Source organism: Callithrix jacchus, chromosome 4 (genome assembly GCF_049354715.1).
Source record: "Callithrix jacchus isolate 240 chromosome 4, calJac240_pri, whole genome shotgun sequence".
NCBI lineage: Eukaryota > Metazoa > Chordata > Mammalia > Primates > Cebidae > Callithrix > Callithrix jacchus.
This window is the reverse complement of record NC_133505.1, coordinates 113740544-113767574: the sequence shown is the minus strand read 5'-3', so window position 1 is coordinate 113767574 and position 27031 is coordinate 113740544. Positions and strand designations below refer to the sequence as shown.

The following is a 27031-nucleotide window of genomic DNA, read 5'->3' as shown; positions in this document are numbered from 1 at the left end:
CCCAGCCATGGAGTATCAATTTTAGTTTCCTTCAAGGACTTTTTCCTTGCATTCACAACTTGACTGGCACAAGAAGCCTAGCTTTTGGTCTGCCTTGGCTTTCAATATGCCTTCCTCACTACATTTAATCATTCACAGCTTTTGATTCAAAATGAGAAACATGCGTCTCCTCCTTTCACTTAAACATTCAGAGGCTGTTGTAGGGTTATTAACTGGCCTAATTTCAATCTTGTTTGGTCTCAGGAAACAGAGATGCCCAAGGAGAAGGAGAAAGATGGTGGAAGAGCCAGTTGGTGGAGCAGTCGGAACACACCCGACATTTATTAAGTTCGCCTCTTATATGGGCGTAGTTCATGGTGTCCCAAAATAATGAAAATAGTAACATCAAAGATCACTGATCACAAATCACCACAACAGAAGAATGAAAAAGTCTGATTCGTTGCGAGAGTTACTAAAACATGACACAGAGACATTAAGTGAGCACATGCTGTTGGAAAAATGGCATTGACAGACTCGACAGTGTTGCCACAAACCTTCCATTTGGACAAAGGCAGTATTTGTGAAGCACAATAAAGCGAAGAATGATAAAGTGAGATACGCCTACAACTGAAAAACATTCCTTCTCCTTTTTAGTCTATAACTCATGGTAAGGAGAGGGTATGGGAGCCAAGGGTGAGTTTCAGCCTAGCTCAGTGTTAGGCTCTGGTCTGAATGGCAGCTTCGTCACTGTGATGCTACTCACCCTATGGCTCTGAGATGCTACAGTTCCTGTGTACTAAAAATAAATAAATAAATAGAATGAACCAACTGTAAGGCCTTGTTTTCTTTAATTTTTAAATAACTTTGTCCTTTAGCTATATCCCTTGTTTTGCTTGTTAATCAGTAAAAATTACAACCATGTAAGACTCCCTACTGGAATAACTCTGTCTTTAATTCTTCATTTTACAAATGAACATGTTGTTTTCCTTTGCTGGTTCTATGGGTTAAATGAGGAAAGTGGTCTGTTTTTTCTTTTGTTTTTGAGACAGAGTTTCGCTCTTGTTACCCAGGCTGGAGGGCAATGGCGCGATCTCAGTTCACTACAACCTCTGTCCACCTCCTGGGTTCAAGCAATTCTCCTGCCTCAGCCTGCTGAGTAGCTGAGACTACAGGCGTGTGCCACCATGCCCAGCTGATTTTTGTATTTTTAGTAGAGATGAGGTTTCACCATGTTGACCAGGATGGTCTCGATTTCTCGACCTCATGATCCACCCGCCTCAGCCTCCCAAAGGGCTGGAATTATAGGCGTGAGCCACCGCGCCCGGCCGGTCTGTTTTTTCTTATAAGCAGTCATTCCTATTTCTTGCTGACCGCTGAAAGATTCTGAGGGACAAGAACCTAGAATGACGGAGCTCCCTCTTGCGCACTCACTGAAGTAAGTCCTTATATTCACCCTGTACATGGATTCTCTTTAAGTTCTTCCTGGAACCTGGAAGTTTAAGCAAACCAAATGACCCTGTCTCTGGCAGGCCCTCTTCCAAGGGATTCATGACCAACAGTGTACTTCTCTCTCTTTTTTTGTTTTAACAAACACACTACAGCAGATGGCTCTGTCTATTCCCAAAAAGGAACAATAGAATAAAGAAGCATTGCATGATAGAGCTAATGTTCTGCAGGAAATTTTGAACAAGAGCCTAGGTCCTACGCCATGGCTTTCAGAACTAAGCACTTCCTACTGTGATTTGTGTCTTCAATGAAAGGAGTTTCTTTTTCCTTTCTTTTTTTTTGAGACAGGGTCTTGCTCTGTCATCCAGGTTGGAGTGCAGTGGCGCCATCAAGGCTCACTGCAGCCTCAACCTCTTGGGCTCATGTGATCTCAGCCTCTCAAGTAGCTGGGACCACAGGCATGCGCCACCAAGCCTGGCTAATTTTTTTCTAACTTTTTGTAGAAATGTAGTCTCCCTTTGTTGTCCAGGCTGGTCTCAAATTCTTGGGCTCAAGTGATCTTCCCACCTTGGCCTCTAGGCTTCATAAAGTGCTGGGATTACAGGCATGAGCCATGGCTCAGGACCTTTTTTGGTAGTGGTCACAGGACAGGGTCTTGCTGTGTCACCCAGGCTGCGTGATCACAGCTCACTGCAGCCTCAAACTCCTGGGCCCCAGCCTCCTGAGTAGCTGGGTCTACAGGCATGCACCATAATGCCCGGCTAATTTTTAAGTTTTCTGTAAAGATAGGGTCTTGAACTCTTGGACTCAAGATTCTCCCACCTCAGCCTCCCAAAGTCTTGAGATTACAGGTGTGAGCCACTGTGCCCAGACTAGGAGTCAAATTGCATTGTATACCTAATTTATGTCAAATACAGCATCAGGCATTTTTACATATTTATTTCATTGGGAAACAAACAGCAATGCTGCTGCAATATTTATGACTATCTCCAAACTTTGCTGGGAAGGGTTGATAGAAATAGGAAAAGGTGGATGGAAGTCCAGCTTCCAGAACCCCAAAGTCCAGTCTCCCCTTTCCTGCTGGGAGTGCTGACCCCTAGTCTATGTTCCATCTCCCCCTTTCTTTGCCCGGACAAGAGGGTGTGGGGGGCTCACAATGTCAGAGCTGTATGGTGCCTTAAAGACATACATGGTCTAACACCCTGCCTTTGCAAATAAGAACTCTGAGAAGTGATTCGATAAAGAAAATAATGCGGCCGGGAGCGGTGGCTCATGCCTATAATCCCAGCACTTTGGGAGGCCGAGGCGGGTGGATCACTAGGTCAAGAGATCGAAACCATCCTGGTCAACATGTGAAACTCTGTCTCTACTAAAAATACAAAAATTAGCTGGGCATGGTGGTATGCACCTGTAGTCCCAGCTACTCGGGAGGCTGAGGCAGGAGAATTGCTTGAACCCAGAAGGCGGAGGTTGCGGTGAGCCGAGATTGTGCCATTGCACTCCAGTCTGGGTAACAACAGCAAAACTCTATCTCAAAAAAAAAAAAAAAAAAAGAAAGAAAGAAAGAAAAAAATGCATTTTCATCAAGTCTTATCCAACACATGAACTAGCTGATGTCAGTTCATGGGACTCCACAGGCCTCCGGCCCACAGCTCTGCTCCCCTCTCCCCACTCTGTGACTACAGGAGCCGGTGTCACGTGTCCCTGTTAAAGTGGGAGATGCTAAGTCCCAGATGAATTCAGAGACTCCTTCAAGGGGTCAGTGGAAAGGCTGGGGCCCATGTCCTTTTCTGATTTTTACCACTCTGACTCTCAAGACTGCAGCTTTCCAAAAATTCTGTCTTGGACAGAAAAACCCAGATGTTTACTGTGTTAAGATGAAGTGTGTTACTTCTCTATGTTATAGAAACAAAGGCATTCGAGGTGAAAGAGAAAGAATACAGAGAAAAAAGCAGCTTCATGTGGCAAGTAGCTTTGACCTGTGGATCAACAGCAGATTTTAGGATTTAGATGCGGTCTGGGAAAGCAGTCTTCTCCATATTTGATTCATTCTTTACGACCAATCCATTAGCAGAGAGCAGTAGGGAGAAAGCTTCATATCAGTGGAAATGCCATTGCAAAACAGGAGCAAGAATACTGATTTCTTCACCAACAGCAAAAAAGATGGAGAGTGTGGTTAATAATTGCTTTTCTGCAACCCATTAACCCTCAACCCTAGATGTTCAGGCACAACCTATTTTCTCTCTGGAGTTGGCTTCCTGATGTGAGGAAGCCATGCAGTGGGTGGCAAAAATATGACTCTGGTGCTTGGCATAGGGCATGTAACTGAAGCAGCTGCTGTTGGATCCCATGTCCCATAGAGAGGAAAGGCAGATGAGGACTCAGGTTCTAATCCGGGATGCACCACACTGTGACCTTGGACACTCACTCCTTTTCTTGCAGTCTCGGCTTGTAAAAGTGGAACCAGAGATCTTACGAGAATTTCTGGAATGGTTTCCCTAACCTCCGAGGTTGACAATGTGGAAGTGCTTCATTATTTTCCATTACACATCCAAGGGACGAAGTTCTGGGCTGCAGGGGTTACCATGACAATTTTTGTAATAAGCATTTGCTATGAGCCAGGTAGCTCCCGGCCATTTTAACTTGTTATTTACATTGGAGCCGATAACTGTACGAAGTAGGGGTACTTATCTTCATTTGTTATACATAAGCCATGCACAGTGGTTTTGCATGGAAACTCTGGATGCAGGCTGCCAGTCGTATCTCAGCACTGCCATTTACTGGCCACATGACTCTGGGTGGGATACTTAACCTCTCTGTGCCTCAGTCTCTTCATCTGCAAAATGGGCTTAATAATGCTAAGTCTCATGCATTGTCGGTATGTAGCATTCGGAACACTGCCTACATGTAGAAAGTGCTCAATAGATATTAGCTATTATAATTATTTAATGAGAAAATGCAGGCCCAGAGAGTTTATAAAACTTGTCCAAATCCTCACAGCTGGTAAGTGACACAGCCAGTTTTCAAATCCAGATAGGTCTCACTCCATCCCCGGGCTCTTTCCCCAGGCAATGCAGCCTTTCTAACAGGGTGGCAACTGCCATTTTAGGGCACCTGTGATGAGCCACACTTTACACATTTCCTTACCTGTCTCTTACAGCAATTGTATTACTCAGGACATAGAGAGTGAGGCTCAGAAAGGTAAAGTCCCTGTCTCCCTCACCCGGTAAGTGTTTATGCTGGGATATGAACCCAAGCTGGCCCAACTCCAGAGCAGATGTTCTTTTCCACTAAGCCACATTGCTACCTTCCTTCAGCACCAGGAGCCCACTGGTACCACATGTGGAAGCTTCTGAAGGTTTACAGCCTGGAAAGTAAAAAACCAGAAGAGGATGTCTCCAAAAGGTTGCCAAACCTTTTAAAAAGTAGCCACAGGCCCTGGGAGGATCTGATTCTGATTCCGAGAAAATCTCCAGAGGTGTCTCAAGGAATACAGAGCATGCCTCCTGGGCCTTTCTGCTGCCCTTCAGTCCAAGGACAGACAATCTAGGCGTCGCTGTGCAATCTCCATGTTCTGCATCCGTGAAGTCTGCTGCTCCAAGAGCCAGGGTCCGCCTCTGTGCACACATAAGACAGCAGCCCACAACTGCCCTTCCCTGTTGGCTTGAAGCTCAGAGCTGCTAGTTGCTCAGAAGGGTGGGGCCTCTGTTTCCTTGGCCATCTGGAGACCAGCCAGCATCGTCCTTCTTTAGACTCTGGAATGGTCTGTTGCTTGTGAGATTTCCTTCCACCATGCGCTGTGACTTTTCCTTAGGCCCACTCAGCACAAAGAAAGTTCTTCTCACTATCCAGAGACAATGGCTTTCCATACTTAACCCATAGATGCGGCAGCGCATGGCCCTGCCATGCAGTTGTTTAGAATCAACTGCTGGCAATTAGCCTGCCATCAGAAAGCAACCATCAGCTTTAGCAATGCCAGTCTTTCAGTCTATGAACAGCTGCTCAAGTAATTTTCCTCAAACATAGACTTCATCTTGTCATTCTTCTGCTTGAGGCCACAATGACATTGCCCAATAGTACTGAGTACAAATTCGCCAACCTCCTGTTCTACTACCTTCCCACTCTCCTCCAGACTCAGGCTTCTCACCCTCTGAGGTCAAGCCCTTTGTTCCAGCAAGTGAACCAGGTCATCTCTAATACAGCTCGACCTGGTCTGTATCCATGCCATTTAACATGTTACTTCATCCCTCATTCCTCCACCCCAATCTCCAGCCCACATCCCTCCTCAGGTTTAGAATTCATCTACCTTAAGGCGGTCTATCAAGGCAACTTCATTAGCTGTTCCTCTACAGAGACTCTTTCATTCGTTTGATCACCAAATACTTGTGTGCTCATTCTGCCAGCCCCTGTGCTAGGCACTTGGTTACAATGAGTGAACTGGACCCTGGACCTGATCCCTGCCCTTGCTGAAGCCTACTGTCTGCAGCATCACATCAGAGTGCAGAGTCTGCGTGATGCTTCTAAAAGTGACCTTGGCTAGCTTTTCTTTTTTTTTTTTGTCTCTCAGTATTAGTTCTTCAAATCAAGGACTCCTGCCACACACCCTTCCCCACTTTTTTCTTTTCTCTCTTTCCCTCTCTCTTTCTCTTTGTCTTTTAATAACACAGACCTGAGCAAAGTCAGCATTGGGTATTGTTAGTGCAAAATGGATATGTTTTACCGTCTAGGGAAATAAATGAAGATTATATCTGAACCATGAATGAGCAAAAGGGGACTGCTTCTGTTTGTTTATGATGAGGAGTTATTAAGTTCCACAGATTGTAATATATGAATTAAGTATAAATTTAGGATTTATAAAATCAAAAAATAGTATTTTAAAAGTTATTATTGCTATGCATGGGCCCCCCCCCGACACACACACACACACAGACAAAGGACAACTTGATCACCTGATCAGACAGTGAGAATTGCTGTCAAAATCGGGACTAGAACCCTGAACCCATGGCCCTCATCTTCATTTGCAAGGTTGTAATGTCTTTCCATCACACATTTTTCAGTCTTTCAATCAATATTTAAGGTTCCTGTTGCCTAAACCTTGGGGATCATGAAAATAGCCACTAAGTCCCATGTTTATGATGCCATCGTATTAAATGGGAGGATTGAAGAGACCTGCATGTATTTTTGGTTTGGCAAATCTTAGAACTATTTTTTCAACATTTGGGTTTGGATTAAACCAAAACTTACTTTGCCAAGCACTTTGGCCTTAATTTTTAAACCCATGTGTATTTTAAAAGAAATTTGATCTATATGTTTCTGACTCATTTATACTTAACTCATGAGAACACTGTTTGCTAACAGCTATTAGATGTCCATGCAAGTTTATGAGCTTTTAAAGCCTTCTTTCCCCCGTTCTTACCAGAAAGTTGTATTTTGCCAGCCATAAAAGAGTGTGAGCCCCAGGGGCCTGTGATCAGTTTGAAATTTATAACCTCCAAAGCTTAAATGGATTCTGCATTTGGAAAAGGGTTTCCCCCTCCTCTTTTTCATATTAAGTGCACCAACAGGCTACCTATGATAAAGACAGAATCCTATGTCTTAGCTTCCAATATGGCTGAAGGCAAGTAGTAAAGATTTCAATCCAACCACCAATAAATTGTCCCTACGACATTTCAGAGGAATAGTATGACACTTTAAGTTCACACTGAGATCCAACACTCTAATGGGAAGTTTCTTTCTTTCTTTTTTTTTTGAGACAGAGTCCCACTGTGTCACCCAGGCTGGAGTGCAGTAGTGTGAATTTGGCCCATTGCAGCCTCTGCCTCCCCGGTAAATGCTATTCTCATACCTCAGCCTCCTGAGTAGTTGGGACTACAGGCACACGCCACCACGCCCAGCTAATTTTTTGTATTCTTAGTAGAGACAGAGTTTTACCATGTTGGCCAGGCTGGTCTCGAACTCCTGACCTCAGGTAGATCCACCCGCCTTGGCCTCCCATAGTGCTGGGATTATAGGAGTGAGCCACAGTGCTCATGTGTGGGACTCAGCACAGTTCAAGTTAGAACTCTTTAACTTTTGAGTGCTGGGGAATTTCTTTGTTTTAAATTACAGACAACCAATCTTGTTTATGACTTTTTAATACATTTTTAAAATAATAAAATAAGCTGATTCTGCTAAAAATGACATTTGAATTAAAACCAGAAAAGCAAGAAGAATGTGAATGCATGCTGCAGTGATTTCATCTTGTATCTTCTATAATGATGCTCAGATACCACTCAATTACAGCATTCTAGTGGGAGAAGGCTTTTGGGCAAAGTACTTAAAAATGGCTTATAAATATTTAAAGTATAAGCATCTAACACATTATAATGACAAAGTTTTACATTTAACCACATGTGCTCCAAATATCTTGAAATTACTCTAAATATGGGTTTAAAATATCAAAAGGGCTTGTTGATGGGATGCAGAGCTTTGCAGAGAAACTTAAACCTGATCATTCTTGCTCCCACAACACCCAATCTGCCCAATTTTTAAAGTGTGCCTGTATAGATTTCTTTAGAAAAAGATCACATTACAGTCTGAATTTCTAAAACAAGAGTTGAAGGATGAAATATAGGGTTTCCCCTTCTCTCACCAAATGCAGTTTAGCCACTTCACTTCTAGATAATTTGTTATTATAGGTTGGTTCAAATTTAAGACAGTAACATTTTAGAAACACTTGCAGAACTAAGCCAGCTGCAAGGAGGATATCATTACAAATTGAGACACATGTTGTATGGGAATACCATTCATTTTCAATACCAAAAACATGTCTGGGGAAATAAGCCATGCAAATGAGGGAAAGATCTACTTTTTAGTTGTATTTTTTTGGATGTTAGGTCAATGTTTCATAACAAATGAATCCATAAAGCATTTCTCCCTTTTGTTCTTTAAATATTACCAATCGCATTCTTCCCCTTTTACCCAAAACAAAACACAGCTTACTACATCAAAGACAGACAACAAATCAGAGGTTCAGAGGGGAAAATAATGAGATAACTAGTGCTGGTGCAGCCAAATATCTGGATGGGAACGAGGCTGTGAGCACTGGAAGCTTTGATTTGCCCCAGCTCTGACCCCTCGGCTACCTGGAAAGCCGAGTCTGCTCTGCCCCCATCTCCCTACTCAGGGCTGTACATCTGGGCAGCATGGCACAATTACACAAGCATTTTTTGCTCATGATCATAATTCAGTCCTAGGAGTGGCAGAGTTAGGTAACTTGACTGATTTCCAATTTAAAACTATGTAGTACACTCGGGACTATTTTAAAGCATTAGAGACTAATTCCAAGTTTTTGTTGTTATTGCCATTTGCTTTTGCTCCAGTCATTTTCACTTGAATCTTTTTGATGACCCTTGAAATAAGTTGTGTGCCTGTGTGTGTTCTTCCCTTCCTTGTTGATCGTCTCATGTTCCTAAGCCTGACCCCGCCCTACTTATTTTTTCTCCAGCAGAATGCTGTGGAAATCCACAAATCTGGAGAAGAGCTCTCTGCAGTTAGAATTTGGAGCTGGTGTCTGAAATGGCATTTACCCCATTTCCTTGAGAATGGGTCCCTGTTAAACGATGCTAGTGCTAAATTGTTTCTTTTCTAAAGCTAATTTCTTTCTTTCTCCGAATGAATTTCTTTTATGCCTTTGAGGCACTAAGAAAAAGTTTACAACATGCAGAATGCATTGCCTTAACATCCATCCACATAGAAAGTGCTATGCACTTAAAATAGCAGCTGAAGGATACAAAATAAGTTGTGCAGGACATGGTGAAAGAAAACAGAATGGCCACCCCCATCCTTTTGGCAGGATCTCCTAGACAGGAAGGTCTGGAAAAGGCAGGGCGTTCGGGTGGGGGTATGTTCCACAACATGAGGTAAGTGTTCCGCGGTGAGGTGTATTTTGGTCCTCAGACATCTCTGCCCCTCTGCAGCACTTGTCTGCATGAAGGTAGGTGTAAATGATTGAACATGGTGCACAGGCAGCAGCTAAGGCTGGCGAGGGAGTGATTCATTGGAAACCAGTCAGGGAGCTGATTTCCAGTGCCCTCCTGGGCAACGGCTGGTTAATAGCTGGCAGAACACATCTCTCTTTCCAAGTGCGGTCTCTTCAGGTGAAGAGGTGTACAAGGGATCTGGGGAGCTGGGGAGCATGGGCAGCGCTCCCAGACACCGCCACATCAATACTCTGGTGTTCACTGACCTGTCCACCTCTCTGACTCTGGCCATTCTGCTTTCTTGGCCTCAGTAGCAGGGCAGAAGGTCTTTCCACAGAAGGACAGTGTCTCCCTATACTTTATAAATTTGAAAGTTCAAGTGCTGGGGATGTATCTAGCTTGTTTCTTTCTTGCTTCTCTTCTTTCATCATAGGCCCTTGTGGGAAATGGTAACTTGAAGAAGTCTATTACCTCTTGCATAGTGTCACTAAGACAATCTTATTGAGGCAAGTGCTACATTATGTAGCTCCAACTTTGAGTCTGCAACATTAGGTCCACAGCAGAAATTGCCAAACGGTATATTCTAAGTTTTAAGGGAAACTTTCAATTAATTCAACTTCCTCAGAGAAACAAGAAACATTTCAACTCACATATTGGTTTACAGTAAGGTAAGAGAATCCTTCAGAGATACAGAGCATACTTTTTCTGGAGCCAAAATCTATGGACCTCTTCTCTCATGAAAATGTCTCTGTGCATAGGCACATAAAACTTTCCATGAAATTTCATGGGAAGTTGCTGAGGGCCATCCATGACGAGTCCAGGGGGCCAGGAGACCAGCTTTAGGGAGCTGCCAAATGGCTCTGGAGACCATAGCCAGGACCAGTGCTGCACTAGCATGACCCTGAGTGGGTGCTTCTTCAGAGTCTCTGCCCTAAGCATTTCCTTTGCTTCACTCTAGTCCTGCTGAAGATGGAAGGTTACGGGTACATCTGAAAGTAATAAATACCCAGTCACAGATGTCATTTCATATTCCATCATATCCGATTGACATCATATGTAAAAGCTGGATGCTTGCACATTAAAACCTTTCCTCTGAGTCCCTGGTCATAAGGGTTAACGTGGTCCCAGCAGCACTGAATGGGACATGTCTAAGGCCAATCTTGACACAATTCAATCCAGAAAACTCTCCTCTGCAAGTCTAAAATAATCACATGAAGCACATTCCCAGGTCCTCCTCATTCACATGTGTCCATTACACAAACCTGGTGTTTCCTTTCTGGCTCTTTCAAGTACCTATATGTGTACTAGAACTATATGTGCCAACTGCATCCTAACAAACAAGCTAACTTTTAACTTAGGGACCATCACCAATTAAATTCCCAATAGTCAAGTACTGGACCATTAGATAGCGCAAGTCTGACACAGGACCCGAGCACAACCCATTTATACTGATTTCCTCTTGTCACTCTGTTATTTTTTTTTTCCTTTGTTTTAAAAGTAGGCACCCAAAGTATTGTTTTGAATGTATGGACTGACTTCCCAACCTTCTCCCAGACAGCCTCCTCTCTTGAACTTTCCAGTTTAAGAAACTAAATTGGCAAAAAAGTTACTTGTGACCACCCTTTTGGCTTCCCCAATGAGGCAAACTCCTTGCCTTGGAACAGTTGTTTCTAGGACTGTGGCTCCATGATCAGACTAATAAGTAAACTCCAAAAAGCCAAACTACAGGCGCCTACTCCAGCTTTCCCTGAGAAAATAATAAGTCAAGTCCCCCCTGCTGAGCCTGGAGTAGTATCATGGAATTGGGACCAGGAAAAAGCGTCTCATATTTTCTTTCTGGTTTTTGAAACTTAGAAATTTGGGAGCCACAAAGGTGAAAAGTTACATGGTTAGTCCTTGAGAGTGGAAAAAGTGATGATGAAAGGGTTACTCCTTGTACATATTTTTTCCATTGATTATTTTACTTAAAGAGTCTATGTCATTTCCCTGGAAAACTGAGGAGTGGGAATATTTTCTTTTGAATATCTTCAAACATTTGCAAATGGTTACTCTAAACTCCCCAATGTACCATAAACAAGTGCAAACTGTAGAAATTCAGAAAATGTACAAATACAAACAGCTATCCCCCAAGCTCCCAGAGAAAGACAAAGAAGGGAGTATTCCATTTATAAATGGAATTCTTTGTGGATAGAATACTTCGCAAAATGTTTATACATTGTTTTCCTTATTATTTGGGGTGATATATTTTCCAGCTTACTGAAGCTGTAGAACTGGTATTTGGAGTCTTAAAAGTTGAAGATTAAAGAAAATTTACAATCTTTTAAAATCTTCAGCTAAACTTAATTAGTTCTGCATCTGGGGAAAATATCTGCCCATTCAAATAATTTGTAATCATATCAACAAACAAGAATGTATAAAGGCAGGTAACCAGGAACAGAGTAACTTCAAAATGGGGGAGAAAACCTGTAATTTATGAAGAACCAGCAAATATGACTTCTTGAAGACAACTGTAGCTGCCTGGGTTGCTGATTTCTAGATAATTTGGTCTGCCTTTGATCTATTTTAAATGATTTTTTAAAACAGTACTACAGACCAGGCATGGTGGCTCATGCCTGTAATCCAGCACTTTGGGAAGCCAAGGCAGGCAGATCACTTGAGGTCTCAGGAGTTTGAGACCAGCCTGGCCAACATGGTGAAACCCCATCTCTACCAAAAATATAAAAAATCAACTGGGCATGGTGTAATCCCAGCTACTCAGGAGGCTGAGGCAGGAGAATTGCTTCAACCCAGGAGGTGGAGGTTGCAGTGAGTGGATATCATGCCACTGCACTCCAGCCTGAGCAACAGAGTAAGACTTGGTCTCAAAAATAAATACTAAAATAGTACTACAGTATGAAAAAGGCAGACACAGTGAGAAGAATGAAGATGCTGACTGAAGTTATTGACAGATTCTTCTATAAGAAATAATATAATGAATCACCAACAAGCACATGGAGAAATCACTCACCTGCACCTCATCCACCACATCTCAGCCTGGGTTTTGCTTTTGGTTTGTAATGCTTTCCACTTTGGTTTTAACTCATCACCAGTGTTCGGCATCAGGGCACAGAAGCCATACGGTCCCTTATTTAGTGGATACATTTCCAATTTCCTCAACCATATGAATGGCCTGGTTTTCTGAAGCCATAAAAGAAAAACCGCACCATGTGTGCACAAAAAAACAGGAAGGAGCCAGGTGCGGTGGCTCATCCCTGGAAATCCCAGCACTAAGGGAGGCCAAGGTGGGTGAATCACCTGAGGTCAGGAATTAGAGACCAGCCTGGCCAACATGGCAAAACCATGTCTACTAAAAATACAAAAATTAGCCAGGCATGGTGGCTCGTGCCTGTAGTCCCAGCTCAGGAGACTGAGGCAGGAGAATCCCTTGAACCCAAAGGTGGAGGTGGCAGTGAGCCAAGATTGCACCACTGCACTCCACCTTGGGTGAGATTCTGTCTCAAAAAATAATAATAATGAGGCTGAGACAGGAGACTCGCTTGAACCTGAGAGGCAGAAGTTGCAGTGAGCCGAGATTGCTCCATTGCACTCCAGTCTGCGCAACAAGAGTGAAATTCCGTCTCAAACAATAATAAAAATAATAATAAACAGGGAAGGGCCAGAGAATGTGAGTAAATTATGGCAGATTGAGACTGTGCTGTGAGGTGACCCGGAACAGGGGGCAAGAGGAAATGTGATTTAGTGGAGGAGAGGTGGTTTTTCCCCCATCTTAAATCACTTGCCTTCTCATCCTTTTGTAGATGATAAAGCCTGAGTGTTTCTGACTTCAGAGAAAAGCTGTAATCTCTTGGGGGACCCATCATTGAAAGAACTCTTCAACCTCAAGAGGTAGTGGGCAATTTCATCACCACATCTTCTGAAATTGGCTGGAGCCAGGTTAATATTTTTAATGATTCTGGTCCACATACAAGACTAATTCTTTATTCAGAAACATATATCATCCACATAGCCATTGTATATTTTCTGTTTTTATGTTCTTTTGGTCCCATGCTATTCATAGGTTAGTGTCACCATTCCTGACCTGGTCACTTCTCACTCCAGTGATGGTAAAATCTCTCACTCTCCCAGTCTTCTTTCAACCTCACCTGAATGAGTGATATTAGAATGTGTTTTAAGTGACAATTCCCAATGCTTTCTGACTTTCTGAAGGCCGTCACTTTCTTGTCACATACCTTCCCATTACTCACAGCTTTGTCAACCAGATTAAACTACTCTCATAAAGAAATCAGGGGCATTTTCAATTGAGGTGACTGTGCAAGGCTGAGACCATCTGTCTTCAGGCAGCAGCACTTGTAGATGTAAAATCGAGAAGGAATGGGGAACTTGTTTTTAGAATTCTTCCTCTACTGGTAAAGCCATCAGAGAGAACCTCGAATGATGGTAGCTGAGAGACCTTCTTCAGCAAGGAGACTTGTCTACTTGCTCTGGTCTGTGCTTCCCTAGCAATCTCCTGGCTATGCTAGGTGCCCATGTAAACATGCCAACTTAGAGACCACGGACTGGACACACCACAGCAAGTGCTGTGCTTCACGCTTGTATTTCCCACTGTGGAGTAATGGGTTGGTAATGCAGGCTTGTTGGTGCTGCAGAAACAAGAATTAAACTGTCTAAAGACTTAGAGAAGTTAGGAGGTACGCTCAGTTTTTGTTTGTATGTTTGCATTTTAAGAAACTTACCCCTATGACAACTGAGGTGGATAAAAGATTTTAGTAGGTAGGGTAATAAAGAAACTAATTTGCCTATTCTCCTACAGTGGTTTTAAAAAAAATGCAGCTCTGGAGTCAGACAGCCTGTATTTGAATCTCAACTCTGCTAATTTGGTAATCTTGGGCAAGCTACTCTGTCTTGGTTCCCTCATCAATAAAATGAAGATGATAATTGTCCTATGGATCCAGATCCAAAAAAATACTACTGAAAAACAGTTAGAAGACAGCCTGCACATACAAATGTGAGCAATTACTAATTTTTTTTTTTTTTTTTTGAGATGGAGTTTCGCTCTTGTTACCCAGGCTGGAGTGCAATGGCTCACCGCAACCTCCGCCTCCTGGGTTCAGGCAATTCTCCTGCCTCAGCCTCCTGAGTAGCTGGGATTACAGGCACGCGCCACCATGCCCAGCTAATTTTTTGTATTTTTTTAGTAGAGACGGGGTTTCACTATGTTGACCAGGATGGTCTCGATAACTTGACCTCGTGATCCACCCGCCTCGGCCTCCCAAAGTGCTGGGATTACAGGCTTGAGCCACCGCGCCCGGCCAGCAATTACTCATTTTATGAGCTCCATTCTCCTGCCCCCCACCTGTTTCCTTCCTCCTGGGGTTTGCACTCCCACCAGATGGGGGCACACCATCATATTTGCCTTTGTATCTCCCCAGTCCCTGGAAGGAGCAGTGTACAAGTTAGGTGCTCAATAAATGCTCATCTCTCTCCTTCCTCTCCATAAGAAGTTGCTAAATTCAACTGAATTTTGGCCTGTTTGATGCCCACTTGGATAGAGGAGAGAGCTTGGGCTATGTCCAACAGGCCTGAATTGATACTGCTTTCCCATGTACCAGCTCTGCTTTGGGCATAGTCTTTAAGACTCATCTGCCTCCTTGGTGAGATACAGATTATGCCTATTCCACCAGGATTGGCAGGAGGAGCAAATGAGGCCACCTCTGCCTATCACAGGCACACGTTAGTTCTCCTTCCCATCACTGAAAGTTTTAGCTCACTCTCAGTGGCTCCCTTGGCATTAAGCAGGAGTCTGTCTATGAGGTCAGAAATGTGCAGTGTCACTCACTTTAGCAATGCCACCCTCTTCCCTATCAAAGCCTCCCATCACCTGCAAAGGTGAGCAACTCATCAGCTGAGCCGCTGAGCACCAAAAGGGGGAGAAAGCAAAGCTAGTCAGTGATGCTGGAGGCCTACCCTAGGGGATGTTGCTTGGTGCCAAACTGCAGGAGGAGACCCCCAAAACAGGAAAAACACCCTGTTAGGCAAATAGGACTTAGTGGCCTGGATCAGCTGACATAGGCATGTAAGAGTTAAGTTTTTTCCTCACTTTACAAATGGAATCCCGTACTTATCAAGAAAATGTGGTGACGTTCTGCCAATGAGGCAACCAGCTCTATCTAGGAGGTGGCCCAGCCCATGGGTTCACTAGACCTTTCACCACCACTATACAACCTCATGATTGCACATGTAGGTGTCCCAAGTTAATCTCTTCCTCCTCCACCCATCCTCTTCTTCTCCAATAGAGTAATTTAAGGAGATGAGCATGATAATAAAAGTGTAATTGGAGAGACAGTATTTCATGACATGTTCGAGACTGAGCTTTCCCCTCAAGTAAGTGACCTGGGGCATGGCACTCACACGCTGTGGCTCAGTTTCCTCGGCTGTAAAATGGGAATGATGCTACTGAACAACTCAGCATCAGAGCTGATGGCTCAGAATGTGGAGAGCGTGACCACACCAAATGCAATAGAAAACACGCACGGTAAAATCATGACTATTATTACAACTCTCGCCTCTGCCTTGTCAGAAGTAAGGAGAGGTGCACTGGCTGGTGCGGAGGAGCTCCCGACGGACATACAAACCTTTTACTTATTCTGATTTCTAATTCGGAGGCATCTTCTTTTGAGCGGCGGCTCCAGGTCCTCGGGCCCGGCGCTGAGCATGGGCGAGGAGATGATGCACGGCGCCATGGCAGCCTTCTCCGCGGGTTTTGGCACAGGCTGGATCACGCAGCCGGTCTTGGGCAGCATCCGCAGAGCATAGGCATGGTCCTCGTCCGCGGGGTTATTAAGGTTCGGGTCTGACTTGTCGCCCCCCGCCAGGGCCTCCTCGCCCATCAGCTTTTTGGCCGCCTCCCCGTCCAGGTGGCAGTTGGAAGCACAGTTGTTCTCCTTGACCGACTCTAGCTCGCTCACCGCCGGCTCCTCAGGCGACAGCAGCTTCTTGGGGGGCGCGGGCGGCGGCGGCTGTGGCGACTGCTCCGGCGGCGGCTCAGCGCTCTTGGCGCCCTCGGCGGCGGCGCCGCGCGTGCCGTTCACGATGACGTTGCAGGCCGCGGCCGCCTCGGGGCCCGCCGGGGCGCCCGGGCCCGGGTCGCCGGCGGCTGGCGGGCTGCAGTGGCCGTCCCTGCAGCCGCCGCAGGTCCTGCGCTCTGCGGCGCCTGGCTCGCGCTCAGCCTTGACGTGCGCGTGCAGCGCGCGGTGGATCACGTTGTGCAGCCGGGCCCGGTGGCCCACGGTCAGGTCGATGACTCCGTCCTGCGGGCCATGCAGCACGCCTGGAAAGCCGAGCTGGCCGCCGGCGCCCGGGGGTCCCGGGGGGCTGCCGGCGCGCCGCGTCAGGTCCACCACCTCGCTCCGGCCATGCTCCGCGGGCGCGGGCGGCAGGCTCAGGGCCTGGCCAGAGCAGCCGGGGGGCGAGTCCGCGGACTTGGACGAGCCCTGTTTGGAGTCCCGGGGGGACAGGGAGTGTCCGCCTGGCTTGCCGCCTGCCGCCGCGGAGTCGCCTGGGGCGCTCGGAATGAAGTTCTCCCCATTGCTGGAGAACCCATTGGGGGGCTTGGAGTCGTTGACGTGAGGGATGGGGATGGGGATGGGGATGGGAACAGGCAGGGGCACGATTACGGGGTATGGCACCAGCAGGGTCGGGGGCGGCACCAGCGGGGCGAGCGACGGCAGCCCGAAATTCATCATCTGGGGCACCGGCATCGGGCCATTTGGCATCATGCTCACCGGCGGGAAGGGAAGACTGGGCAGCGGGGCGCCCGGGGGCGGCGGGGGAAGCAGGCCTGGGGGGTTCCCGGGCATGGTGGGGGTGCTCGGGGGGTGGATGTGGGGCGATAGCATGGGCCGGTGCATGGGGCTGGAAGTGGGGCCCAGGTTTCTGGGGCCGCCGGGCGGGGGCCCGATGCCGGGAAGCATGGGGTTGGACAGGGGGCTGTTGGGGTTGGAGGCGTGGTGCGGAGGCCCGCGGATGAAGGGCGGGCGGATCTGCTGCATGATCTGCTGCTCCATGAAGATGGGCAGCGGCACTGGGCCGCGGTTGGTCATCACCATGGGAGGGCTGCGAGGCGGGACGCCAAGGGGAGGCCCGATGCTAGCAGGTGGCTGGACGGAGACAGGAGGGATATTTGGAGTTTCGCTGATGGGGATGGACTTGGGCACTGGCGTGGGGATTTTAGTGACAGAGCAGTTGGCAGTTTCAGATGGAGAGACGGTGGTGGACGATGACGGGCCAGGGCCCTGGCTTTGGCCAGCTGTAGCCACAGGGGAGGGGGCCTTCCTCCGAGCATCTGTTAGCGGGATATTCCAAGAGTCTGGAGTGAGCAGCTGCACCCCGGTGCCTTCTGCTTTATTTTCCATGGGAGGGTGTAATGTGCTGCACAGCCCAGCTGGAAGATTGGCCTGGGTCTCTTTGTAGAAAATGTCCATTTTGTATTGATTGAGACATTTTGCACTGCAGAACTGAAGCCTTCTTTCCCCGTCCCCAAAATCCAGGTATTCTTTTGTGTGTCTTATGTGCTTACACCAGTCACATACCTACAACACAGTAATAAAAAACCATAACAGGTAAGACAAGCAATTTACCTGGGTAGATGACGTTTTGTGTTTCACGTAAAGGTTCTTTTAAATTTTACCACCACTTTTCAATCAGGCAGAAGTGTTTCCTTCTAAAAGATAAAATTCTGCAATGTTTGTAAAATGATGGGTTGGCTTTAAAAATATGAGCCCTTCAGAATACCAATTATCATAACCTCCTATTCTTTCTTCTTAAAGAAATTGTGTTGTCCACTTTAAGCATGACTTAAAGATGCTTCTGAGAAAAGGGAATATGTATACCTGTCCCGTGTACCTGTCCACGCATTTTCACTTGTCAGAGAGGCTCACTGTAAATGCACACCTGAAGAATTTTGGAGGGAAAGGTTCTCCAGAAAGTTCAATGGGCTCGAAATATAACCCCTTACAATTCTCCTCACGCGAAGTCACTTTACACTGTTGACTGTGTTTGATAATGCAGTTGGAAAGGGTGTGCTGTGTTAACCAATAACACAAAGCGCTGAACATCATTATGTCTGGCTTCCAAGGAGAAACTTGGAATTAATCATGAAGTCTGTGTGAGGTTTAGCTATTCCCAACCTGTGATGTTGCAGCAAGCTAGAATTATTTTTTGAGCTGTTTGCCCACTCTCTCTCAGTAGTCAGAATTTTTGGTGACATTTCTTGGCAGGCAATCTTATTTAACAACTTTTCAAACACCAGAGAACATTTTCCAAAAGTTGTTATGGCTTTCCCCCCACCTTCAAATCTACTCCTGGCAAAAGAAAGACATCACCAAATTTATTTTAAAGTTGGGCTGTAGAACTAATTAAAGGCTGAGAGCTTTTCCCAATTGGAAATCACTAGACATCAAAGTTCAAAAAATACTCATTCTCGGCTTCAGAACCCATTACTTTGGAGAAATTATTGTGATTTCATTAACACATTAATTTTGCAACACCATCAGCTCTCACAGATGGTGAAGACATGATCTACAATTCAAATATGACTCTTGTTTGCACAAATGTCTTTCCTTCATATGGCATTTTAAACAAGAATTAATATGAGTAATCTTGCCATAGCTATAAACAGATAAACAGATGTCAAAATTTTCAATAGTTCCTTCAGTGCCTTACTTTTTTTGACAGAGTTTTACACACACAATCTTTTTTCTTTTTTTCCTTTTTTTTTTTTTTTTTTTTTTTGCCATTTTCTCAGCACTCAAGCCATATGTAGCAGCAAAGGAAGAACTGTGACACCGTGCAATGGTGAGTCTATTGAATATTGAATTTGAGTCGCTTCTCCAATAAAGCACTGGTTCCAACATTGTTCTAAAGGAGACCCTGTTTTTGTTGAAGAGGGTATCTGTTGTTCTGTTGTTGGTTTGTGTTGCTTTTTTTTTAATTATCATAAACTGATATAATTAAAAGATGATAAATTTTAATAATGAGTGGTCACATAAACAATGCAAAAACAACATATGCTGGGCATTTGATTACTCATCTCATTTAACTCTCAGCTTTCCTTGATTGTAAACAGTGGTGGCATGCTGGTATGTGATTGTGGGCGAACACGCACGTGGCAGATCCTTCTCACTTTTTTTTTTCCACTGATATTTGCAGGTAATACACTTGATGGTGTGATACTGAATAACATACTTATTGGCACACATTCCTGTTTTGTTTTGTTTAGTCTCATCAAATTGCCCTTCCAAACTACTTCTTGCAAAAAATTTTGGAGAGTGAGAAAATTGCTGAGTGACCTTTGATGATTAGAAAGGCATTCTTTCAGTTTAGCTATCAAAACTGTTGCAGTTTTAATTAAAGTGGTAAAAAAAATAATAATCTCAATGCTAATATACTTCTGTATATCACTATAGTGTTTCATGTTCCTCCTGAATTAGGGGAAGTTTTCATCATAATTGAGATGCCCAGTTTACAAAAAAGTACAGAATTGCCTCTGATGAGAAGAGATCCACAGAATCCATCAGACCCTCAAATATTTCATCTAGATAAAGGTTAAGTAGACAAGTAGTAAAAACATGATGCATTTAAGTTACTGTTTTATAAAGCTGATCATTTAAATAAAATTAATGTATAAGGATGTGGCACCTAAATTTCACTATGAAATAAAACCACCTACTTCTGTTTCAATATTAGGCATCCACAGAAAGCCTGAATGTAAATTTACAAGCTTGAAGTGAAGGATCAAAAATAGTTTCTTTAATCATTGACTAAAAAAATATTATCAATGAATTAAACTAATTAAAATAATATACCCATGTTCTGGCATATTTTTTTTGGATCTTATTTTTTAGCCATAAGGGAGAAGAGTTTTCTGAAATCCTTAATTGGTTTTTAAATTGCCAGATTGAATTATTTGCTTCCAAAGGATTCCTGTTTCCTCAAGCCAAATAAATATTTTCAAATGGAGTAAAAAATAATAATAATCTAAATATAATTTAAATGTTCTTCCTTCCCTTCCTTCACTTTCAGTAATCCATTGATGAATAAGGAATGCTCATAGATCTATCCCAATTGTCAAATGAGAATTTTCCACCATATCTCATCTATTTTGACAGAAAAAGAATTACAGACATCAAAGTTAGAAGCAAAATCCTGTTTCATCCAATTTTCCATTAAAGCAAAGGGATACAGTTAGCTGCTTGGTTTCCCACAGCATCCCAAGGTGTCCAAGTAGCAGTGTGACGGTTCATGACTATCTTGTTTTGGGTACTATGAGAGACAGAGAGAGAGGCAGGGAGAGAGAGAGAGGGGTGTGTGTGTGTGTGTGTGTGTGCGCGCGCGCGTCTGTGTGTGTGTCCTTGCCTTATTAAATTTGAATTCAGAATACCAATCTAAAAATACAGAAAAGCAATCTTTCTGATGAAGCAAAAAATTATTAGAGGAAAAAACTGTCACTTAAGAATAATGAATCAAGTCTGTCTTACAGGACTCATCATTTAAGATGAGGTCAATGAATTTATGGCACAAATGGCTATATCATGTGAGGCAATAAAACACAGTACTATCATTCATTCTACATCTAACTAATGACACACTTCTAGTAATTAAAGATTTCATCATAAGAGCCTGAACTGATTACTTAAGATGTGGTAGTTAGATGAAAATATATATTGTATCCCTCTCTCTTTAATAAAATAACATTTGCATATCAAGGAAAACATAGCATGTGTCTCATAAACTCTGGCTTTTTGAATTGTGGTGTGGTGGGGTATTCTTCCCTTCTTTTTCCATTGACAGCTTTACATTTTATTTCACTTTTTAACTTTTTGAGGAATTATTTTTTCCTCATTATGCCAAGAAGTACCAAAATTCCTTCAGATATTTTAAAAGATAAAGATTAAGAAATGCAGAGCTTTACACACTGAGCTCTGGAATGATTTCCCCCTAATTTCACCCCAGCTTTGTTTCTGTTGGAATCTGGCCTCTTTGGTTCCACTTCCCTCACTAACAGGTCCCAGATTGGACAGAGGCTGAAGCTGTTTAACAATGCCAATCTGGGGACCGAACAATCAGCAAATGCAATGCCATTGAGCGAGACAGCTGAAATGCTTCGTATCACAAATACATAATGTATCACCAGGAAGACAAAAAGATCACAAAGGAGATAAACAAATGTGTATTCCATTCAACCCTATAACAGCAGTCCTCAAAAAGATTAAATATACCTTCCTGGGATGGGTCCAATTCTAAACAACAGAATGAACATTTCCTTTAGTCCATTAGAGTATTTATATTTGGGTGGCTGACTGCCAGGGTAGTACTTATAAGCTCAGTGGCCTGATGGATTCACTCCTTTCCTGTGAAATAAATGTGTGGCAACCTACACCGCTCAACTGCTCCAAAGACACTGCCTCAGCAGATGTATCACTTGCTCTTGATATAAGAAAGCCGAAAGGCAGGACTTGTGGTTCTTATAACTCTTTCCATCTTGTATTTCCCCCGGAAAGAGAGAAAGCTATTCACTTTGGCAACTGAGCCTTTATTTTTATATAAACGTCAAAGTCAAGGCCAAAGTATGCCATGAGGTTACCCACATGGGCACAATATACAGGTTCTTCTGGGCTTAAGAGAAATCTCAGGCAACTGGGGGAGGGTTCCTAATTAACACATTAATCAGCTGTTAGCTTTGGGAGGAAAGTTCAGCCTTTAATGGAATCCACCACTGCCTTCTGAGTGGTAATCTGGCATCAGGCAATATTTAATTAAGAAACACTTTTGCTGAAATCTTTATCTAGGCAAAGACGTTTGTAGCAATGGAACAATAATAATAATAATAAAAGATATTAGCACCTCCATGAATGCCATCAACAATTTCAAAAATAAAACCAAAAATCTTCACACGCATCTTTCTGACTTTCCACTAATATATCTCCCAGGTAACAACTCAGAAGCTGTAGCTTCTTAAGCAACATTGCAGCTTGTCATAAGAGGGTGGTTCTCTGGGCCTCGGCATGTTGACTGTGGGACTGATCTTGTAGTCTAGGCCAGCTCAAAAATCATGAGCTCCTTCAAGGGAAGCAAAAGAGGATGGAGGGACATACGCAGGGGTGCTCAGTGTTTTGAGGGCTTTGGGGTCTGCTCTGCCTGTAGACAGTCACCTCATAGCATGAGTTGAGGGTGTCAGACTGACCCACCTGAGCACCTGCTCCCAGCATCAACGGTTCCTCTGGGTCTAGCCACTGTCTCCAGGAGGGCCCTAGTTCAGTGTCCCTGAGTGACAAAAGACACTATGGAAATCACATGGGATTTGGAATCAAAAGATGTTGGCATGAATCTGGGCTTCATTCCTTATTAGCAGTGCAACCCTATGAAAATCTCAGCCTCAGTTTTTTTTATCTGTAAAATGGAGCTAACAGTCTAATGACTGTGTGCTAGGCATATCACTAAGCTTATTACGGAATATATATTTTCAACCCCCAGCCCATCCCACATGTTTTACATTTGTTTTGAGGGGAGGATGCTTCTATGGCTGTGTGAAGAGGGAAAGGGAGATTTGCATCCACCATTATCCTATGAGTCTGTGTGTCTTTGAGATAAAACGGGATGTTTCTCTCTGAGCAAACTCATGCTATGCCTCACAGATGATATCAGCCTCCACCTTGCTCCCTAGGAGGCTGTCCCAAGGCTAACTGAGGGGCTGTCTGCAGGGACAAGGAACCAGCCCACAATTCTATGTGCATCCCAGCTGCCCACCATCCTGAGGAGCCTCTATTCAACTCCTGCTGAGCCCTTTTCTTTTTCCAAGGCCAGTCATTTTCTAATTCAGGCAAAAGCTTGAGAAAGTGGCATGGCTGCTTGGAAATGATCGTTAGAACCATGAAAATGAATCATTCCTCTTAGGCTCAACTGCTGTGTGAATAGTGGAAGCCATAAACTGTGCTATGCATATTTTATTAAAAAACAGAGCTGATGGACGATCTGCTTGACTCATTACATGGCAGAACTATCTTCCAAAGGAAAGGCCAGAAGCCACAGTATCAGGTGTCTTTTAAAACTGCAGGACCCCACCCTGCCACAGCAGAACGTTTGCTTGAGGGAAGAGCACCCATAAAGTGGGAAGGGCACACCAACATCAAGCTCACTACTCCAAGTTTTTCTTGCAGAGCTGGACTTGAGTGAAGGAAGGAAAAAGATGACCTAGTCACAGACATGCAAAGCCATATAGAATTGAGAGAGGAATTTAAAGTAGAAACAGCAGGGGCTCTTTTACAAAAAAAGCAAAGGCATGAAGAAGTTCATTTTCAAAATAAGAAAGTTCTGCAGGTTTAGACTCCGACATGCTGATGTTTGCTACATAGTTCCTTTTATTTGGGATTTTTTTTGTTTCTTTTGCTTTGTATTTTATTTATTCTCATTCTCTTGCTTGCTCTAGCTCTCTCGCGCGCGCTCTCTCTCTCTCTCTCAAATAAGATTTGGAACTCAAGGAGAGGTTAAAGAACATCTTTGTTAGAAGTGAAATCACGTTAGAAAACTGCCCTGTAGGAACTTTATACCGTGACTCAAGTTCTACTTATCTTATAAATGTTAAGCTGGGTTCCAGAAATCTTGGCCCAGATCACAGGAGCAGATCCTTCTCTTTCTCATGTGCCGTGAGCTCTGTAAGGCAGAGCAGAGATGGGCTTGGTTTTTGGGATCTCAATGAGCTTTAACAAATGGCTCATTACTGACCCAGGTCTCTGATTCTACAGCCAATGCAAGAGATGGAATCCTGGCCTGGGTTCAGGGACTGCAGGCTCACCCTATCAGTCAAACACATGATTCGGAAGATGATTTTTCTCTTTGGGTGATGTTTTAGGTTGCTTAAGAGCATTAGTATACCATGACAACACTCTCTGCTTCTTTTGAGCTGGACGAATGCAACTTATACCTTCACAATACAAGTCATCCAGATGGAAACTAAAAAATTCAGTCGTACATCAAAAAACCTGGTCTGCCTGGTACCAAATGTCTGCCTCTTTGATTTCCCGTTATTTGGTCCTGAGAGGGCACAGAAATCACCTAAGAAATCTCAGAGCAGTGAAATTAAGCCCTGAAAGGAACCTCGCTGATCATCTCGTCTTCTCCTCCAACCTCCAGCTCCTGGTGGAGCCAGGCGTTTAATCTGGCTGAGCCTCAGGTGCTCAGCTGTAAAAGAAGATCATCAGCAGTGACTACCCAGCCCAGGAAACATGTGAGAAAGAAAGGAAACTGGCAGGGGACCACAGACATGGGAAATGTGCCTCCTAAGAGCAGGGAGCGACGTCCTCGCCCATCTCCCATTGCCAGGCCATCCCACACCCATTTCATCAGCTCCAGGCATCAAAACTACTCTCTGCCCTGAAAAATTTGCCATCACGTAATTCAGTTTACTCATTGAAAAGTGAACACTTATTGAGGGCCATTGTGGGTGAGGTACTGTGCTAGGAACCTGGGACATGAGTAAAATGCAGCCCCGACCTCATACAAGGTAGAATCTGCCACAGGAAACTGGAGGAGCAAGTTTTTGTTTTGTTTCCATTCAAGCATCACTGCTTCAAACTGAAGCTTAAGAGAAAACCGAGCTTCTATTTGTAACACTTTTATTTATTCAGAAATAAATATTGTGCTGTGCTCCTGAAGGCACTGGGCTGTGGAACAGGGCAAGAGAGGCTTAGTGCACCTGCCCTCGAGGAGTTCAAAATCTGCCTATTAACGATCAGTGGAAAATTTAGCACATGCTCTCCTCCATCAACAGATTTGTTCTAAAGGTTAAAATGCAACTAACAGCTTTTAACAAAAAATTGTCCCTAATATCTACTGTTTCAATGTCAAATTTCCCTTTGTTCTTCTAACCCAATACTGTGACTCCTCTTTTTTAAAAATGTATTATCTGAATCTTTTTTCAGATGTGTATTTACCTTGTTTACTGTGCCTTTTTGTTTTTCAAGTATATATTTTGCTCTCTTTTTGTGTCATTTGTTGTTTTTCTTCCTGTTTACTAATGAATATTTTGAGTATTTGAAGTTTCATTAGTTGTGACTGTAAGAGTTTAAGAAAAGTTGCAGGGACAGATTTTGGATTGTACTTGCATATAAGGGAAACCCATCAAACGAATGTGCTAAAAAGTGAAGTGTGCTAGTTACCCAGCTTCTGTCTGTGGTCACACACCCCATTTCTTCCTTCATGCAAACTTTTTTTAGAAAATAGCAAAAATCATATTCTAAAATGTGTGGTTTTAGTTCCAGACCGTGACTAATCAGACATCAGTAAGAGGACTTTTTGGAAGGATTGCTCTTATTACCAGTGGTATCTGAAGCAGTACCTCCAAACCCCACCCAGGGACTTTGTTTGAATCTGCCTCCCAGTCTCCTCACTGCCTGGGCTGTATCTCACCCCGGTGATGGGTGGTACCCCGAAAACACCACAGGGCCAAGGCTACATTGTATGCAGGTGGCCCAGGTCAAGGGCACTTCTGGGCAGAACTAATGGCACCTCTGATAATCCCTTATTGTGTCCACCACGTTAGTCGACTCTCTGGCTGCTTTTCAAAGGTCCGCAGCTCCTAGTAACGTCTCATCCACTCACCAACTACATACTGATTGCTTGGGCTCTGCCAGGCACCTGGCTATGAGCTTTACTTGCATTGCTTCATTCAGTTCTCCTCTGAGTCTCTCACACATTCTCTGAATCCTGGGCCACAGCCTGAACCTACCTGTGGGCACTCCAGGTTGCCCAACACAGCCCTGGGTGTCCATCTCTGCCCAGTCCTCAAATATCTCTGGGACACGCTAATGAAAGTCATCGCTTTTATTATTGTGCTTACTGCAAGCCCCAATTTGATGTAATACTAACAAATTATATACTAGTAACAATAGGTAGCATTATTTAAGCTCTAGTACCCATGCTGAGAGTCCTACATCAATTGCCTCGTTGAATCTCCACAAATGCCTTATCATATAGGTAACTGGGGTTTAGATAAGTTAAATAACTTCTCAAGATTACCTATGCAGATAATAGATGGCAGATCCAGATTCTAAGTTAAATCTGTCTGGCTTCAAAACCCATACTGCTCCACTATCTCAAGGGTTTTTTGCACTTTCCTACAAACTACAGGATTAAGATAGGTGACTAATACTTGATAATAACTATCTGTTTTGAAATTCCAGAATCACTGACATTTAGAAATCTGAGGAACTTCACCGGTCAAACCCAACCTATCTCCCACAGCAAGCTTGGGTTTCCGTGTACACACAGGTCATCTTCCAGGTGGCACCCATACTTCCTGTGATGAGGACAAACATTCATACCCACGTACACAGCCAAAAGAGTGATTCAGTGATCTTTCTCCTTTGCACCAGTTTTCCCGGTGGCCTGCTGAAGAGGGTTGCAACATAACTGCAGGTCTCTGTGCAATATCATTGAGGCAGTCTATTTGGTTGTCAAGCAGCACTGATTATTAGAAAGTTTAGCCACGCCACCTCCCTGTCACTTCTACCTACAGTGGGCAGTTCTGTTTGCCAGGGTCTCCCAACACAGGTCAACTCTTCTTCCAAATCTCAGTCTTTCAAAAAATTAAA

General features: G+C 44.0%; 1 protein-coding gene across 3 annotated transcripts in view; it reads right to left on the bottom strand.

Moving 5' to 3' along the window:
• The window catches only part of SOBP (sine oculis binding protein homolog), a 167833-nt gene that overhangs the window by 9241 nt on the left and 131561 nt on the right, over positions 1 to 27031 (bottom strand). For 2 of the 3 annotated variants that reach the window (XM_078369894.1, XM_078369895.1), the window contains one exon: positions 16019 to 17974. In XM_078369894.1, coding sequence (XP_078226020.1) covers positions 16022 to 17974 — 1953 coding nt within the window. In that variant the 3' untranslated portion in view covers positions 16019 to 16021. Of the gene's footprint in view, positions 1 to 7543; positions 10376 to 16018; positions 17975 to 27031 lie in introns of those variants that run through there. The other variant, XM_035296444.3, reaches the window with a different exon arrangement.